The following is an 18,960-nucleotide window of genomic DNA, read 5'->3' on the forward strand; positions in this document are numbered from 1 at the left end:
TCCCTGCACGGTGCCATTTGCTTTCAGGTCCGCCACAGCAAGTGCTGATTGTGCGGAGAACCATTACAAAATAATGGGGTGACCTATACTAGCCCAAGGACCTGGGTAATGCTCGGTATAGAAAGCAATGGTCCTAGACTAATTGACTTAGGAAGGTATCCGTTAAGTCAAAATCTATGAACATGATACACATAGAACTCAAGTTGCATCATAAGTGTACCCCAGTAGTTTCTCAATTCAATTAAGTATATCCTCGAAGAGAGACACAAGCACCGTACATAGCTTCAATAGTGACTGTTTAATCTCACAGTTATTTTAACAGAACACTGTAGGGAACGTTTCAAAACAGAAAAGAAGGTTGCTCCAGGGGGAGTGTAGAAAAAGGATTGTGCTCGTGAGAATAGAACAGATGTATAGTGAGGGAAATCAAAGAGTAGTTAAAACAATCAATTACACATAGTAATGTCCTTAGTAAACTGGTTGTGGTTTACAGTAGCACCAGTTTTACAATGGGGCCTGTCTCTCATGGATTCAAAAGTACTTCTCTGGTTCTTGATGTTGTATAGAGTATAATCTTCTTTGAAGAAGTAGGGATGTAAGGTGACCCCCAACCTCTGCTGCTAGCAGCAGATGGCAGCACCTGGTTTACACCCACACTTTGGCCAGGAATACCAGCGAAAAACTCTGAAAGGCTAGGAGGAGTGCCCACCTTTGCCAACTCCACCCCTCAGGTGAAGGAGGAGAAGTTAAGCACACGTTTCAGTCTCCTCCATCCTGAAGATCAGGGGACTTTTCCAACCAGGGCCAGGTCCATGCCCCTTCTCAAAGGAGGGTGGCATAATAGTGGCAGCTATAGTCACCTCAGGTAAGGTGCCCATTGGCCATACCTATTATGCCCCCTAAAATGCCCCCTACCTTTAGTTTTCAGGTGGTTCGCGCAGACCTACAAACTAAATTCCAGGAACCTACGAAGACGGATGAAGAAAACAAGGTGTGGGCAAAGCCTGAAGATGACAACTGACTTAACCCCAGCTCTACCAGCCTGTCTCAAGCTTTATGGCAATGTACTGAAAATCGCCCACAGTTAGAAAGGTACACAACACTCTAGAACCCGAGAGTCCCAGTAAAATACGGTGAAACGCACATAAAAAGGGATAAACTCAGCAAAAATCAAGCCAGGAGAGGGTTTAACACCAAATGGGGATAACAATGCAGGCCCAACCTTCTGCAGACATCATTTATGTAAGGACATGATTCGGGCAAGGGATCTTTGAAAGATCCTGACCCAATAGGTTTAACACAGTTGCCCAGTATTGAGGGACTAGATAGTTTATGCAAGAGCATCCAAAGGAGAAACAATCGTGCAAGAAGCGCTTGTGCTTAGTAAACTGCCAAGGCTTGCTCACACAAACCAAAATTTTACAGTCAGTGAAGGTAGGTCACAGAGAATGGTTATTGTGTAACGAGCTGCTGAACTCTGCACCGACCGTATCTTCAGCAGTGAACATTAGAGCTCTCAGTAAACGGTGAATCTTCAGTCACTAGAAATAAAAAAATAAAAGGATGACATAACACAGTGATCTGCCCGGATTGGGGGGTGAAAAGGGTTAGGGGTTTCATATCCATGTTTTCAGAACAAATGAAAGCTTTTAGGGAGCAAATACACTGGACTTATGGTTTTTAGGGCAGTTTTTTGGGGGAGCTGCCAACTATATTTTATTACTGAAGCAATAAGGATTGTGAAAAAAAATCAAGCATCAGTCAAAGTACAATTATAGTAAATGGGCCACACCAGTTCCGCGGGAGAGTGGTAAAGATGTGGTGCGTAGCAGTGGTGCATTTTGGATCACAATGTTGCAAATATGCATAATTAATACAAGGTGGAGTAGTACAAAGTAATTTACATAAAGCCCTGTTGCCATTCAAATGGCAACAAAACATGCAGCGACATGCAGTTTTACTGATAAAACTATGGCACAAGCGATAATGTGTGGCAATTGAATTTCAGCAAATATTTACCTTTATCACATCACGAAGTTGAGTGTTTTGATTAGCTTTAATCCTATTAGAATCTTTGTTTCGTCACACTTCAGAATTACAAAAAAAAGTCCTTAATTTGTGCTTTCTCAACTGCTGGTATGTTTCAAAATATTTGCTAAATTCATTTATAGGTATTTAAATGTTGTTGTGCGTTTAAAAAGAAGAAAAAAAACACAGACAACCTACAACCTTTGCTTTCATACTCCCTGTGTCCCAGGAGAAGTTTGATAGTTGGCTTTACAAAATCCTCCAACTTTACTTCTCTTTTTGTGACTGCAAACACCAATATATGTGTTAAACAAATAAGCAGCAAGTTGTCAGAAAACATACCCTGAAATGTGACCGTTGTCTTTGAACATAAAGCAAATGTGACAAGATTTAAAGGCATCTTTATTTCTCATTCACTTTCTGAGCTTCAGCATGTTTCCTTCCAACACCTATGTGTTAAGCAAGCATATCAGGGCTATTATGAAGAGCAGTGAATGGAAAAGTGCCTGCTTTTCATGACGAACTTTGTGAATGTAATAAATCCCACACTGATGCACTAATCCAAATAACCTAAAGTTAAAACACGGTTTAACTTTTCAAATAACCAATCAGTAAACATAGCACTTCTTGAAAATGGAAAAAACTGCAGGCACCTCAAAAATAGTTGTGGAATGCCCAACATCATGTGGGATAAACGTAGTTAAACTTTTCAGACCTTTATGAACAACTGTGACGTATCAGTTGTAAAACAAACAAGAGTAAAGTTCTTTTTAAAAGCGATAATCCCTTCCATTCTGTAGTAGAATTAAAAAAAATCCACTGGTAATGTATAAACCCCCATTCATTCACAGTTTTCACACCAGAATGGGATACAAGCAGCTGTTCAATGAAGTAGGCTCAACTTTTGCTTCAAGCGAAAAAGTCCCAAGAAGTATTGCATTTTAACAAATAATGATTTGGCATAAGAAACAACCAGAAATAGACAGGCTAAAGACCATGTTTTTGCCAAATTCAGGCCAGGGGTACAGGCAGATACAAGATCCATTTTAGATATACTTTAGGGTGTTCAGGGATACATTACGTGCTCGAGAAAAGCAACAGACAGGAGAATGGACAGTGAAGTCCCCACAGTTGGTTCTGTTCTCCTTCTCCATTGAGTGCCTAACACCAACTCTGGAAGGGGAAAAGGTTTCCCCCCCATGTGGTATTTGTATAGTGCAAACCTAGTGAAAGTACTGGTCAAAGGTAAAGATACAGTCAATAGTGCTTTGACCGGTCGCTTTGTGGACTGTTACTGCATCACGATGTAGAGTTGATGCAGCGTTTTGGGCCAACCCTCTTACTATTCGTCCTCCGATAGACTTTTTAATTTCTGACTAGGAGGTGATGGGAGGTAACATTACATCAATTAATTTCAATTAGCCCATTTGGCTACACAATAAGGACCAGGAATCAGTAACTAGTTAGGAAGGTTTATTAAAAGTAAACAAATAAGTTAAGGTACATGCCTCAGCACCATGCTATAAAGATTCAGAATAACAACTGGGAAACCCAACCTCCTAAAGACATTTAGGTGTACCAGTATTAAACATAAAATAAGTTTAGTCACAGCAATACAAAAGATTAACAACAGGATCTGATGCTTAGAGAAGGGTCTCTGATTTTTTTGGCTATGCATAAGTAAATCTAGAATCACTTAAATTAGAGTCATGTCTAAGAGGATGGTTTTTGAAACCTAAATGATTTTTTTTTAAATCAGGGAACTGCAGAAAAATAGGAAAAATCTAAGGAAGTACGGGAAGTGGGAAAAATGAAGTATAGGAAATAAGGGAAGGTGTCAGCATTTCAGAAGACTCGTTCAAGAGTCTTCTTGGATCAGGGAAGTAAGTGCTAGCCTAAGCCACACTAAGAAAGAATCAAAGGGAATAAGCACAGAGGTCTAAACCTCTCAAAGTCCAAAGGGTCTGGCAAGGTTCTGAAAGAGTTTAGAAGGCATCAGCAGGGATCTGCTCTCCGGCAGTTTGAACATTAGGTTTTTAACACAAGAGTCTCCTTAGCAACACCCCTCTGAACGGATCATCAGGTGTTCCATTGATCTTTTCCATTCTCTTGTTGTAGACTGCAACATTATCAAAATGTTCCACACTGAACATGGTAACGACAGTGTCCTTGTGCAACCAGGCCAGATTACAAAAGATGCTGAATAGGCCTTTCAGTTAATGCTTTGACTCTCCATGTTCTTTTGTCAAGGTAGTCTTCTCAGGCTCTCTCCTTCTATCACTAGTACAGTAATGTATCTATTCTCAAACTAACAATTAGTCTGAATACCTGCAAGAAAGCCACGTTAGCAGAAAATGGAAAACAGTATTTTGTGCACCATAGAAATGTAGACCTAAATGTCAACTTAACGTGTTAAAGCAAGAGTGCACATTTAATATGCGTATGAACTTTCAAAGACAAGTAAATGTAAAACGTCAGAACATTAGGTTCACATTACATGTGGCACACATTAACTCTTTAATGTATAAGAACTACATTTTAAGGCACTAAATGAAACATTAGTACACACATTACATACATCAAATTAGTTTAGAATATAAGTGAAATTTCATAATGTGGGAATGGTTTCTACTCAATCATCTAAACAGTAAAGATCATTTAATGTATTAAGGCACATATTATGCAAATTGATTTTGTTTTATAATGAGTACATATCTACTAAGTAAGGATAGCTCATTCATCAAGTCTTTAAATTATACCATTTAATTCAGTTAAGGCCCATACTATGAGTACATTTGCTAATCCCACAGTGAATGCACTCTAGTAATAAATGTCAAGTGCAACCCTTAATTTAATGTTGTTAGACAACACGAGAAACAGGTGTTAAGCGTGCATTTAAGTTATATAATTGTGACGTGTAAAGGTGCAATTTTGCGATGCACCAAAGAGCTGTGTGTTCATGTTCAACTCTCCTAACTGGAGCAGGGTTGGGGCGGTCCTGATGGTCACTGGGATGTTGTTCCAGATCTTAAGTGCACAGATGGCAAAGGACTGTTGCTTTCTTATTTTCTGTTAACACTTCTTTGTCTCAAAAAATGAGGGACTGGGTGCTGAGTTTATGAGGTCCTGCACACAAGCTCCCGAAGGGGACTGAGAATCAGAGGGGTGTGCAGTTCCTAACTGGGCATGAGGGGAAAGGGAGGTCTTTCTTCTTGATGCCCTCACACACCCCGGAGGTCATGGTTCATCATTGGGCCTAGCTCCTCATCGGGCCGGCGCTGCAATGCCTGACAGGCTCCCGTGAACGGGGCTCTTGTTCGGAGCTCTTTTGAAGAAGCCATTGGGTATGTGCAGGTGGGAGGGCTGGGTAGTGCACAGGTTAGTGAGATAAAATAGGTCTGGAGCAATCCTATTCTGGTCTGGTTTATTTATTTATTTAGGTAGCTCGAACCTGATTAAAAGACGGTGTGGGTGCCCTTACGTGGATTTAATGTTCCTAAAGGGCTGCCAAGGTGGAGTGGGTCACCATGTTTCGTGCCTCATTTGCCCCTAATAGGTCTAGTGGCACTTCATCAGGACCGGAAAAAACTAAAATGAGAATCAATCAATCAATCAGTCAATCAGAGCATTTATATAGCGCACTACTCACCCATAGGGTCTCAAGGCGCTAGGGGAGGGGGGTCCGCTACTGCTCGAACAGCCAGGTCTTGAGTTGCTTCCTGAAGGCGAGGTGGTCCTGGGTCAGGCGGAGGTGGGTCTGGAGGGAGTTCCAAGTCTTGGCGGCGAGGTAGGAGAAGGACCATCCCCCTGTGGTGGCTCTTCGGATGCGGGGGACGGCGGCGAGGGCGTGGCCGGTCGATCGAAGCTGGCGTTTGGGAGCGTAGAAGTTGAGGCGGCTGTTGAGGTATCCTGGGCCTTGGTTGTGTAGGGCTTTGTGTGCGTGGGTGAGGAGACGGAAGGTGATTCTCTTGTTGACCGGGAGCCAGTGCAGGTCTCTCAGGTGTCCGGAGATGTGGCTGCGGCAGGGGATGTCCAGGATGAGTCGTGCTGAGGCGTTCTGGATCCGCTGGAGTCTCTTCTGGAGTTTGGCGGTGGTTCTGGCGTAGAGAGAGTTGCCGTAGTCCAGACGGCTGGTGACGAGGGCCTGGGTGACCGTCTTCCTGGTCTCGGTGGGGATCCACCGGAAGATCTTACGTAGCATGCACAGGATGTTGAAGCACGACGAGGAGACGGCGTTGACTTGTTTGGTCATGGAGAGGGAGGAGTCCAGGATGAAGCCCAGGTTGCGTGCGTGGTCTGTTGGTTTGGGTGCGTTGCCTAGGGCGGGGGCCACCAGGAGTCGTCCCAGGCGGAGGGTGAAGATCCCAGGATGAGGACTTCCGTCTTGTCCGAGTTCAGTTTCAGGCGGCTGTTCTTCATCCATTCGGCTACCTCTTTCATCCCTTCGTGTAGGTTGGCTCTGGCGGTGGCGGGGTCGTTGGTGAGGGAGAGGATCAGCTGGGTGTCGTCGGCGTAGGAGATGATGTTGAGGTTGTGCTGGCGTGCGATGTCTGCGAGGGGGCTCATGTAGACGTTGAAGAGGGTTGGACTGAGCGAGGAGCCTTGAGGAACGCCGCAGATGACTTCGGTGGCTTCTGATCTGAACGGGGGGAGGCGGACTCTCTGTGTCCTTCCGGCGAGGAAGGAGATGATCCACTCCAGTGCCTTCTCCTGGATTCCGACGTTGCTGAGGCGCTGCTCTAGTGTACAATGGCAGACAGTGTCGAAGGCCGCGGAGAGGTCTAGGAGGATGAGGGCTGCTGTTTCTCCGTTGTCAAGCAGGGCTCGGATGTCATCGGTGGCTGCGATCAGGGCGGTCTCGGTGCTGTGGTTGGCCCGGAAGCCAGACTGCGAGAGGTCGAGAGATCCGTTCGTCTCGAGGAAGGCGGCCAGCTGCTTGTTGACGGCCTTCTCAATGACTTTTGCAGGGAACGGGAGCAGCGAGATGGGGCGGTAGTTCTTGAGGTCGGTGGGGTCGGCTGATGGCTTCTTAAGTAGAGCGCTGAGTTTGGCGTGCTTCCAGCTCTCCGGGAAGGTGGCGGTGTCGAAGGAGGTGTTGATGATGTCCCGCAGGTGGGGTGCGATGACAGCGTCGGCCTTGTTGAAGACGTGGTGAGGGCAGGGGTCGGTCGGAGATCCGGAGTGGATGGAGTTCATCGTGCGGACGGTGTCTTCGGTGCTGATCGGGGTCCAGGCGCGGAGGGTGGTGGTGGGGGGCGACGGTTCGGTCGTGGCGTGCGTCGGTTGAGTGCTGAAGCTGTTGTGTATGTCCGCAATCTTGTTGTGGAAGTAGGAGGCGAGGGAGTTGCAGAGGTCTTGCGACGGGGTGATGTCGTTGTTTCCGGCGTTGGGGTTGGAGAGCTCTTTAATGATGTTGAAGAGTTCTTTGCTGTTGTGTGCGTTGTTGTCCAGTCGTTCCTTGAATGCGGTTTTCTTGGTGGCGTGGATCAGTTGGTGGTGTTTTCGGGTGGCGAGCTTGAGGGCAGTCTTGTTGTCCGGTGTTGGGTCTCTGCGCCAGGCTCTCTCGAGGGCTCGGCAGTTCTTCTTGGAGCTCTTGAGTTCGTCGGTGAACCATGGGGCTTTCTTGCTGCCGGGTCTGCTGGGCGGGGTCCTCAGGGGGGCGAGGTCATCTGCGCAGTCGCTGATCCACTTCGTGAGGTTGGTGGCCGCTTGGCTGGGGTTCGTTGCGCCGGTGGGAGGGTTCTTGCTCAGGGAGGTCGCGAGCTGGTCGGCTGTGATCTTGTTCCAGCTTCTGCATGCAGCCTGTTGCTGGCGGTGGTGGATCGTGGTCCTTCTGAAGCTGAAGTGGACGCAGCTGTGGTCCGTCCAGTGGAGTCCGGTGGCGTGGCTGAAGGTGATGTCCTTGCTGGATGAGAAGACGGGGTCGAGTGTGTGTCCGGCGTAGTGGGTGGGGGTGGTCACCAGCTGCTTGAGTCCGAGGTTTGCGAGGTTGTCCAGCAGGGTGGTGGTGTTGCGGTCGTTGTTGTTCTCCAGGTGGAAGTTGAGGTCCCCGAGGAGGATGTAGTCAGCGGAGGGGAGGGCGTGCGGGCTGACGAAGTCGGCAATGTCCTCGCTGAATTGTGTGCGTGGTCCCGGGGGTCTGTAGATGAGGGTGCCTCTGAGGGTGGTCTTGGGGTTGATGTGGACCTGGAAGTGCAGGTGCTCGGCGGGTGCGAGGGTGTCGTCGGTGTTGGTCTTGATGCGGATGGTGTTCTTGTGGATGATGGCGATGCCTCCTCCAGTCTGGTTGATGCGGTCCCTCCGGATGATCTTGTAGCCGTCTGGGATGGCGATAGCGATGTCGGGCGCTGAAGAGGCGTTCATCCAGGTTTCCGTGAGAAAGGCGACGTCTGGGGCTGTGGTGTCGAGCAGGTTCCAGAGCTCGACGGCGTGTCTGTGGACGGAGCGGGTGTTGAGCAGGATGCATTTCAGGTGGCTGCTGCTGTTGCTCGTCTTGGTCTTGGTCGGTGCTGGAGTAGTGCAGGTCCGGATGCAGGTGAACTTGCAGGAGTTGCAGCAGAAGGGTCCGTGGGTGCGTCTCGGGGTGGCTCGGTAGCAACCCGGGATTCGGCTGGCGTTGAGTGCGTTGAGTTCAGTGGCGTCGTAGGTCCAGCGGGTGGGTGGGTGTCTGCGGGGGCCAGGGGTCATGGCCCTGGGCGCGGTCCAGGCGCGGACGGGCGCAGACGGGCTTACCTTTGGCGCGCCTTCGGCGCACAATCGGCGCGCCCGCTGCGCGTTTGCCCGGTCGCCATATATGGCGAAGTGGGAGGGAGGGAGGAGCTGGGAGGCGGGAGCGGGGAGGGTACACAAAGAAAAGGGGGCGTGGCCTCGAGCACGGCAGCGGGGCGGGGGGCACAGGGGCACAGGGGGGCAATAACACGGGGATTAAGCAAGAGTCACAAGCTCAGGGGGATACAAAACAACAAATAACACTGAAGAAAAAGCACGAAATCACCGAGCCCACTGGGGAGAAATCCGGTTAGCACGGCAACAGTCAGGCAGAGAGAGTGATCCCGCTAGGGCAGCGGGGGGCGGGGTTGAGGCGGCAGGCTCAGTGAGGCTGAGTGAAGTAGCAGGCAGGAGGGGAACTCGCTGCAGCTGGTGGCCGTGCGGTGCGGGGGTGTCCTGGGAGCAGGACACACTCACCTGCGCTGCACGGTCGCCATATATGGCCAAGTGGGAGGGAGGGAGGAGCTGGGAGGCGGGAGCGGGGAGGGTACACAAAGAAAAGGGGGCGTGGCCTCGAGCACGGCAGCGGGGAGCGGGGCGGGGGCACAGGGGCACGGGGGGCAATAACACGGGGATTAAGCAAGAGTCACAAGCTCAGGGGGATACAAAACAACAAATGACACTGGAGAAAAAGCACGAAATCACCGAGCCCACTAGGGAGAAATCCGGTTAGCGCGGCAACAGTCAGGCAGAGAGAGCGATCCCGCTAGGGCAGCGGGGGCGGGGTTGAGGCGGCAGGCTCAGCGAGGCTGAGTGAAGTAGCGGGCAGGAGGGGCACTCGCTGCAGCTGGTGGCCGTGCGGTGCGGGGGTGTCCTGGGAGCACCTGCACCTGGTGCACTACCGTCTAGTTCTGCAATTATTATGGCTAGTTCCCAGACACGGTAGGGTGTACCCTAGTAGGCTTGTACTGGGGTTAATTGTAGACCTGGTTAGAAGGGGAGAAAGGGGAAGAAAGAAAAACGGGACAATAAAGCAATCATTAAAAACAGAGAGTCCATCAATGAGTTCGAGCAACAGCTAAAAAACTGTTGAAATTAAGCTGTGGTGGGATATGCTCAGACATGTCCAATTTTGTTGATTGATTACACTTATTTAGAATCATCAAGCTTACAAGGGTCAAGTAAAGAAGATCATTAATGAACAGATGCGGAGGTGAGCAGAACTTCCGGGAGTTGAAAGTGAAAGTTCTATTTTGAACAAAGGCAGCTGTATAATGGCAGGCTGAGTTCCTTTGTTCGGATGTCCAGGAGGCTACAAATGCTAAACCCCGTAGTGGTAAACTCTTAGCCCCGTGGTGAAAACTCACGTGGTGTGATGGGTGAGAATGGGCGCGCACCTTTTTCTGTGAAGGCTCAGGGCAATTGTGCTCACAGGAAATAACGTGCAGGTGCCAGTACAGAGGTTAAAAACACCAGTAAAAAACAGTATTAACACTTGGTAAAAGCACTCAAATCAGAAATCCTATGTCTGCACCACAAGAAGGGGTTTAGCCAGAACAGCTAGTCCTCGTCTGGTCACATATTTGTAATGCTCTCCAAGAGTATTAAGTGTGTGGTTACTCAAGCTGCACCTCACTGATGAGGCCCAACAAGGACACGAGGTATAGGTGTACTGAGCCATACACTTCAAATTAAACAAAAATGCAATGTATGGAGGGATAGTTAACATATAGGGCAATCCCTACATTACCTCATAGCAAGCCAGATTCTTACAGAGGCAAAGGAAGGGGGGGAGCGGTGGGTGTGGGCTGCTCCGGGTGTCATCACTGAGAGGGGTGACAAAATGGCAAAAATATGTGTGTTAAACACACATTTTTGCCATTTTGTGAAGCCGGAGTGACAAGAAATGTTCCACACCAAGTACCACCTGACCTTGCTACGCCACTGGTTTCCTACAGGGCCACCTGATGGGGGAATGCCAAAAGACCAGCCTTCTGGGATACCAGGGTTTATGGAGACGGCTGCCTTGTATTTTTTTTTTTTTTTTTTTAATCAGACATGGATGCTGGCATGCTGCCTTAAAAGCAGCAGCCGAGCAGTGCCTAATCAGCCAGCCTTGCAGCACGCATCAGATCTGAACATGTGCTAAGCCTGTGCTATCTGCCAGTCCTGTCTAAATGCCGGGCCCCGGGGGAAGCACAGTCGCAGACTAGTCTTCCCCCGGGGTCATTCGCGCGAGACCGAGGCTAGCTAGGGGGAAGGGGAGGAGTTAGTGGGGAGGTTATAAGTGCAGAGGAGGAAGGGAACTTCCTCTTCCTGCACTCAGCACCATCGGGAGGGTTGTGAAAAAGGGTAGTGGTTTTTAGTTCAGGTGATCTCGTAGGGGGCAATTTTTCAGGCATTTTAGTGGCGAGGTTGCTGATCGGCGACGGGGAGCATTTGGGTGCCGGTAGGAGCGTCGGCGATTTTACGATGTCGGAGGTCCCGGCAGAGGAGGTGAGGGCGACATGGCTGGTCCTAGCGAGGGCCGGACATGAGGATTTATGGCAGCCTGGGGTTTCATCCCAGGAGTGGGTTGGCTGTGAGAGGGCCACGCAAGCGGCCTCGGCCGGGGTCGCAGCGGTCCTCGCGTGTCAGGATGACTCTCGGCTGCCCAGTGAGCAGGCGGCCGAGAGGGGGGGGGGGGCAGCGCGACGTAGCCGGCAACGTGGGGAGGCAGGCGTCTGAGCTTGCCCCCGCGCCCGTACCCTCAGCTGGAGTTTGTGGCCGCAGGGCAGGAGGCAGCCCCTTCAGCGCTGGCCCCTGAAGGGGGGGGGGGAGGCATCTGGAGAGTCTGGAGGAGCACTGGTGGGGGGGGAGGCATGAGTCCGTGGGGAGGGAGGGAGGGGGGGAGTCTTTAGGTTGGTCCTGTGGAGTGCAGGGACAGGGAGGTGATTAGGAGACTAGCCTGGCAGCGCTGCAGTTTCCGGCGCCTGGATGTGCGGGTAGGGGGGCAATGGGAGCACGATCCCAGTGACCTGTCTGTGGGGTCTAAGGCGGGGACCCCGGCCCCAGCCAGCGGGGGGGGGCGCTGAGACTGCCAGGGGAGATAGGTGGGGGCGGCCTTCCTGGGTGTCCTTGGGAGGGTCGGGGGTCCTGCCCTGGGGGCCCCTCTTGACTAGTGATTGACACCTGGAGCGGGGTTCCAGGGCTGCTGCCCGCCCCCTCCCGAGTTGGGCGGCCAATGGCATGGGGGGACGGGTTAGGGAGCAGAGGCTCCTGGCGCTATGGCAGGAGGCGGGCCGGACGAACTGTGGCCCGGGTGGTAGCTGCCTGGGGGAAGAGTCTTAGGGACCCCCTACCCCCACACCGGAGGGGGAGAGGTTGGCAGAGCAGAAGCAGTTGGATAGGAAGGCGTAGGGTAGGGAGGTGAGCGGAGGGTGTGCACGAGGTTAGGGGTCAGGTGTAGGGACGGCCAAGACGGCTCTGAGGCCCAATGGTGCTGGGGCCCACTCAGGCTGGAGCGACCTGAGGGGCGGGGTGGGGATCCAAGCCGGCAGGTGTCGGCAGAGGTCGGGGTGGCCTGGTGGGGCGCAAGACGGCTCCAAAACGCAGGCCGGAAGCAGCAGGGCGGTCCGCGGCGGCCGTCCCTCCAGCGCGGGACCGGGCTACGGCGACGTGTACGACTGGTTTGCGGAGAGCGCCTGCAGGAGTGGGCAAAGGTGTGCAGAGAGCGATGATGGCAGTGCTATGCGTGACTGTGGATGGGGAGCCTGCATTGGAACGGGATTATGGGGATGAGAGCGTGGAGCTTGAGGACGGGGAGGTGAGGGATGACGAGGACGACAACAGAGGTTTTGGTGTTTTGCAGGTTTCGACGACGACAAAGGGCTAGGTTCAGGCGGTGGCAAGGAAGGTGTCGGCGCCTGGGGAGCGGCCCCGAGAATTACACTCCACGTTACCAGGTGAGGGGTCTTGGAGGACGGCATGGGGGGAAGGGGGTAGGAAGGCGGTTTGTGGATCGGTGGGTGTGGGGGATGGGTCAGTGCGGGAGCCAGGGGCACCAACGGGTGGTCCGCCTGCGGATGGTAAGAAGGCGGAGGGTAAGTCGTTGACTACGGCTGGGGTGCGGACGGACAAAGGGGTTGGGTAGGAGGACAGAAAGCGAGAAAGGGGATGCAAAGGTACAGGAGGAGCTCCCTTACATGGGTTTGGCTGTGTCGCTGGGGTCTCGTTTGTCGATGAAGACCAGAGGGCGGATTTGGAAACATGAGTAGGTGGGTGTTTTTAAGCTTGCACAGGGAGGTGCAGATGAAGGGAGGTTCAAAGGAGGAGGAGTGGGAGCTGACTGGTAGTCCCAGGGTACCGGTAACGATGGAAAATTGGACCTCTGCTTTCTTGAGTTAGGCCAGCATATACTGCGAGGAGTGTTTGGTTAGGGCCATTGCGTTGTGGAAATACATGGACATTATACGTAAGGCGCAAATGCAGTTTGGAGGTTTCGCTTGGTTGAGTTCTGCTGAGGGTTTCTGGGCGAAGGCAGTGCCAATCCGGATAAGAATTGGGGGGAAGTTGTCTGGGAACTATGGATGCGGTGGATGGACCCGGACCGGGAGGCGGCATTGCGGTTTTTCTGGGGTTTCACGGAGGGCTTTCGGGTGGGCTATCAGGGTCCCAGAGTGCTGAGTTGGGAGGAGAGTTTGAAATCTGCTACGGAATTGCCAGGAGTGGTGGATGCGTGCTTTTGAATGGAGGTTGTGGATAGGGGGGTAGCCAGCCCGTTTACTGATTGACCGATGAATGATTTGCCCATTTCTCCAATGGGGGTGGTACCGAAGAGGGAGGTAGGGGATTTCCGGATGATGTCTTTAGTACATTCCTGCAGTAGGCCTTCCTAAAATTTAGCGGCTGTCGGGATGTCCCTTACTACCTGGATCTTGCCCATGGCGTGTGCTATTTCCTGTGCCCTGTTTGAACTCTTTGGTATATTCCTGCAGTGGGCCTTCATGAAGTTTGGCGGATGTCGGGATGTCACTTACTACCTGGATGATTTCCCTGTTTTCTTGGGAGGATGGGCTCGGGAGCTTGTGGCAAGGCTTTGGCAGGGTTTCAGAAGTTGGCAGTGCGGTTTGGTGTCCCATTGGCGCCGGAAAAGGTGGCTGGTCCCAGCTGCTGCTTGCCGTTCCTGGGGATTGAGTTGGACTCGGTCCAGTGGCGGGCTCGCCTCCCTGTGTCTACAGCGGAAGTGGTTCGGGCATGTTTGCTGTGGGCAATTGGTGTGAAGCGGATTGCTTGAGGGCAGTGCAGGAGTTGATGGGTTTCTTGAACTTTGCTTGCGGAGTAGGCGGGACGGACATTCTGTCGGCGGCCCGGCATGGCCATGTCGGGGGCAGTGCTTCCACGTCACAGGGTTCGGATCTCCATGGGGGTGCGGGCTGACTTGAGGACGTGGCTGACGTTTCTGACTGACTTCAACGGAGCGTCGCTGGATTTTGAAGCAGGCAGGGCGGTTTGGCTATGTCAAATTTTCTCAGACGCAGCGGGGTCATCCAGGTTTGGCTTCTTCTGGGATGACGGGTGGTGCGCGGTGAGCTGGCCGGCTCACTGGCTGAAACAGGGGAAGGGCATTGCCTTTTTTGGAGTTTTTTCCTTTCCTGGTGGCTCTGGAGGTGTGGGGGCTGGAATTCCAGACTAGGTCAGTTCTTCTCCCCGTTGACATCATGACAGTGTTTGAGTGGTCAAACGCCAGAGAGCCAGAGATCTGAGAGTGCTGGGGTTGCGGCGGAGGTTCATGTTGCAGTGTCTGCGCCTGAATGTGTTGTTTCAAGCCAAGCTTGTCCCTGGACCGGGTAATGACTTTGGAGATGCTTTGTCGTGTTCGCAGTGGCAGCGGTTCCGGCTTCTGGCACCGGGAGCGGAGCTGTGCAAGACCGAGCTGCCGGCCGGCAGCTGGGCCTTGGGGGAGTGAGAGTGGTAGGCCTGGTGGAGCACTCTATTGCCGAAGCAACAAGGAAGACGTACGAGCTGGCGTGGGCTGAGTTTGGAGATTGTATGGGTGGTGATCCGGTGCCAAGGGACCGGTCAGCAGTGGAACAGGGTGTGTGGCGTTTTTGTTTTAGGATGCATTGCCAGAGGATTGACTGCGGCAACGATATCTGGGAAACTGACAGGAGAGTCCTTTTCTGGTACTTTGTTCTTGGGGTTTGAGCCAACGGAGGATGTGGTGTTCAGTAGGAGGCTCTGAGGTTGGGGTAGAGAGCGTCAGAGAGGGGGGTGGGAAGTCGCGGGAGGCACTCACATTTGAGTTGTTGGTTCGCCTGGTTAGGATGTTGCCAGAATGCTGTTATGACGGGTTTGAGGTGCAAGTTTTTTTGGTTTGTGTCTGGTTTGGATGTTTTCTGGGGGTTTTCGGGTGTCTGAGTTGTTGGGCACACGGTCCTGGGTTGGGAGTCGGTATGAGGAGATACGGTTGGATGGTGTACGTTTGGGGTTCTGGCTGGGGCATTCTAAGATGGATCAGTTGGGCAGGGGTAGGTGTGTCTGGCTGGGTGAGACAGTGGGGGGGGGGGGGTGCCCGGTGGAGTACAGGAGGATGTTTTCAGCCGCATCGCTTGGGAGGCAGGGAGAGATTTTCGGTCATGGGTCTGGTTTGAGGGTGACATCTAGGCAGTTGCTTGCGGGGACGCGCATGGCTTTGCTGTGTCTGGGGCTTGAGCCGGCAAGGTTTGGGACTCACTTTTTTCGCATTGGGGCCGCGACAGCTGCGGCCCGTTTGGGGTGGTCATGGGAGAGGATTCGACAGATTGGGAGATGGAGGTCACGGTGCTGTGGGAAATATGTGCGAATGTGAAGGGAAGGTGTGAGTTGCTGTTGATGGTTTAGGGTTTTTCGGTGGTCTAACATATCTTTCTTTCGTAGGTTGCGTGGGCGGACCGGGGGCCAGGACGGTCACCTGGATTGTGGGTCATTCCTTTGTGCACTGGGCGTCAACGTATGCGGACCAGCAGGTGTACGGTCGTCACCTGGGACTGGAAGGACATCAACATGAGGTGCACTGGTGGGGAAAAGGTGGGATGCGATTGCGGGCACTACTGCCTTGGCTCGCAAGGATGGTTCCGTAAAAGGATGTCGGGACTTGTTGATAATCCATTTGGGGGACAATGACCTGGTGCAGCTCTCGGGTTTGGCGCCCCTGCAGCTGAGGCAATGGGACTTGGAAGTGATCAAAGTATGGCTTGCAGGGAATTGCATAGCCTGGACTGGACCTGTCCCCAGGGAAGTTTGGAGGAGTGCAATGGAGCACGGTGCCATTGTGAGGGCACAAAGGAAACTTAGGGCGATGCGACTGTTAGGTGGGGACATGGTCATACAGGTGATCTCAAGGGGGTTTTCGACTGGAGGAACCCTTACTGTTCGGGGATGACGGTGTGCGTCTGTCACGTTTGGGGAATGCGTTATATGATGGAGATGAGGGATGTGGTCAGTAGTTTGTGGAACGTGGCGGTCTGGTGCCGTAGGCCGATGTGGTAGGGGTTTGAGGTATGCACTTGAGGATTACTGGAAGCGGGGGGGGGCAGTGAACCGCCCTACAGGGGGTTCACTGGTTGGCGATACTTTGGAGGGACAGGGGGGTCAAGAGCGGGCGCACCCATCCCTTGGGGGGGAAGTTCGAATGATCTGAGGAACTGAGAGCATGACGGGAATGTCAGAGGTATCGGGATATGAGGACAGGTGAATTTGAGAATTGGATGAGGTACGGTATGGAATGGAGCGGTTGGTGTATGAGGCAGAGTGGCGGGAGAGTGTGAGGTATTGAAGAGTGATATTGGGGGTTTGTTTATAATGTTGATTATTTGTTACTGTTATGCAGCCTGGTCTAATAAAATGGCCTTTTATGCTTTAACACCTGCGTGGCCTGTTTATTGCGCGATGCCGGGCCCCGGGGGAAGCACAGTCGCAGACTAGTCTTCCCCCGGGGTCATTCGCGCGAGACCGAGGCTAGCTAGGGGGAAGGGGAGAAGTTAGTGGGGAGGTTATAAGTGCAGGGGAGGAAGGGAACTTCCTCTTCCTGCACTCAGCACCATCGGGAGGGTTGTGAAAAAGGCCACCCACCCACCCTACAGTTATAGGGTTTGGTGATGGGTTGGCGTGGCGTGCCAGTTTAGGCCAGAGCTGCTGTAGGCGATACTTTGGAGGGACAGGGGGGTCAAGAGCGGGCGCACCCATCCCTTGGGGGGGGAAGTTCGAATGATCTGAGGAACTGAGAGCATGACGGGAATGTCAGAGGTATCGGGATATGAGGACAGGTGAATTTGTGAATTGGATGAGGTACGGTATGGAATGGAGCGGTTGGTGTATGAGGCAGAGTGGCGGGAGAGTGTGAGGTATTGAAGAGTGATATTGGGGGGTTTGTTTATAATGTTGATTATTTGTTACTGTTATGCAGCCTGGTCTAATAAAATGGCCTTTTACGCTTTAACACCTGCGTGGCCTGTTTATTGCGCGATATACACAGAGCACCGCATCCTGTACAATCACACTTTAATATATCTGACAGCACAGGGCCTGATTGGCCAACCATCATTCAGTAAGCCACATGCAGATTGGCTTGTATGCTGCAGGCAGTGGCAACAAATTCAAAAGGCAAGTCTTCCAGTATGCCACAGTGGTCGGTAGGGTGCTGCAGGCTACCAGGATCCTCACATCAGTCATCACCACCTTGCATCCCTCTCCAATAACTAGCATGGACTGTGCCTGGCCAGTGATGGAGACAGGGAGAGCACACCATGAAAAATGAATTGTCCATAGACTCTCGAATAAAAGGTGCTATTATAACCAATATACCAGTTTTTTAATATAGAAAAAAGTGGAAACTGTTGCTAATTATTATGAAGTATTGTGACATGGGATCTTTATCAATACCTTAGTGCTTGTAATGACTCACCACTGGAAAGAGATACATTTTCTTGTATGCATTGATTTGTCGAAAGTGCTCATGAAATATTTCATTACAGATCAACACAGACGAGTTAAATGCTGTGGGGACGGGTGCAAATATTTTGCGGGGGACGGGCTAGCCAGTCATGGGTGGGGGACATCACAATTTCTCTTTACCTCTGGTGCCAAAAAAAACTAGCAACAGCCCTAGTAACATTCTCTGAATTTAAATGAGAACTCCGGATAGTCATCACTCAAATGCATAATAAATGAGCGAGTATGAGGGATCTACTGAGGAGATAGATAATGACTGACTAAATAGATATATGGGAGCTACAGAAATCGACATCACTAACTGCATAATGAATGAGTGAGTGGGTACATAATAGCTATAGATAGCAAACAGCACTCAATTGCATAATAAATGAGAGAGTGGATGCACGAGCGCTAAGAAAAGACAGCAGACAGCACTTGATTGCACACTGAATGAATGACTGGCTGCATGGGATTTACACAGATAGAAAGTGCTCAACTGCATAATGAAGAAGCGAGTGAGAACATGGGAGCAAAGGCTAGACAACAGACACCGACAGCACTCAGTTGGAAAACGAAAGAGCGTGGGGACATGGAAGCTGCAGATAGACAGCACTCAACTGCAAAATGAAGCACCGAATGAGAACATAGGAACTACATATAGACAGAGGAAAAAACTCAACTGGATAATGAACGAGTGCATACATGGGAGCTAAAGACAACACTCGACTGCATAATAAATAGGTAGGTAGATGCGATCCAGGGCTAAACTGCAGACAGCCAGCATTATACACCGCATAACTAATGAGCAAGTAGGTACATTTGTCAAGTGCCTCTCCCTATGTGCTGTTGATGAAGCTGTGTTTGTGCAATTAAACTGTTGTAGCACACCTAAAAAAGCATTTTCAAAGCAATTACTCCACTAGGATGCATCAGACGCATAAGCATACCTGGCTAGCCGAGTGATACCACGAAAGAGGGAGGTCCCAGGCTCGCCAAACCGCCACCTTCAAAGAGGACTGAGCCTCGCAAACCGCGTCATCTGACATGACGGTTTATGCCATGGCCTTCTCACAGAGAAACTCTCGCCGCCCAGCACACACCGGCCCTTCAAAGACCTACGGAGGGAAGTATATGCTGCGTTATTTATTAGATGAACACTGCCACATGACATTCAGGCAGAAAAAACTACATTTCATAAAGCAGGGCTCCACACTACATAAAAACTCTAAAAGAACGCGCGAGAATCTATATAGTGCGATATAAAGTGGTCTT

General features: G+C 51.4%; 1 protein-coding gene across 1 annotated transcript in view; it reads right to left on the reverse strand.

The window, feature by feature from the left end:
* The window catches only part of MIGA1 (mitoguardin 1), a 694,793-nt gene that overhangs the window by 618,008 nt on the left and 57,825 nt on the right, over positions 1-18,960 (reverse strand). The window contains exon 2 of the mRNA XM_078659267.1: positions 18,636-18,803. Coding sequence (XP_078515393.1) covers positions 18,636-18,734 — 99 coding nt within the window. The 5' untranslated portion in view covers positions 18,735-18,803. The remainder of the gene's footprint in view (positions 1-18,635; positions 18,804-18,960) is intronic.

Source organism: Lissotriton helveticus, chromosome 1_1 (assembly GCF_964261635.1).
Source record: "Lissotriton helveticus chromosome 1_1, aLisHel1.1, whole genome shotgun sequence".
Classification (NCBI taxonomy): Eukaryota; Metazoa; Chordata; class Amphibia; order Caudata; family Salamandridae; genus Lissotriton; species Lissotriton helveticus.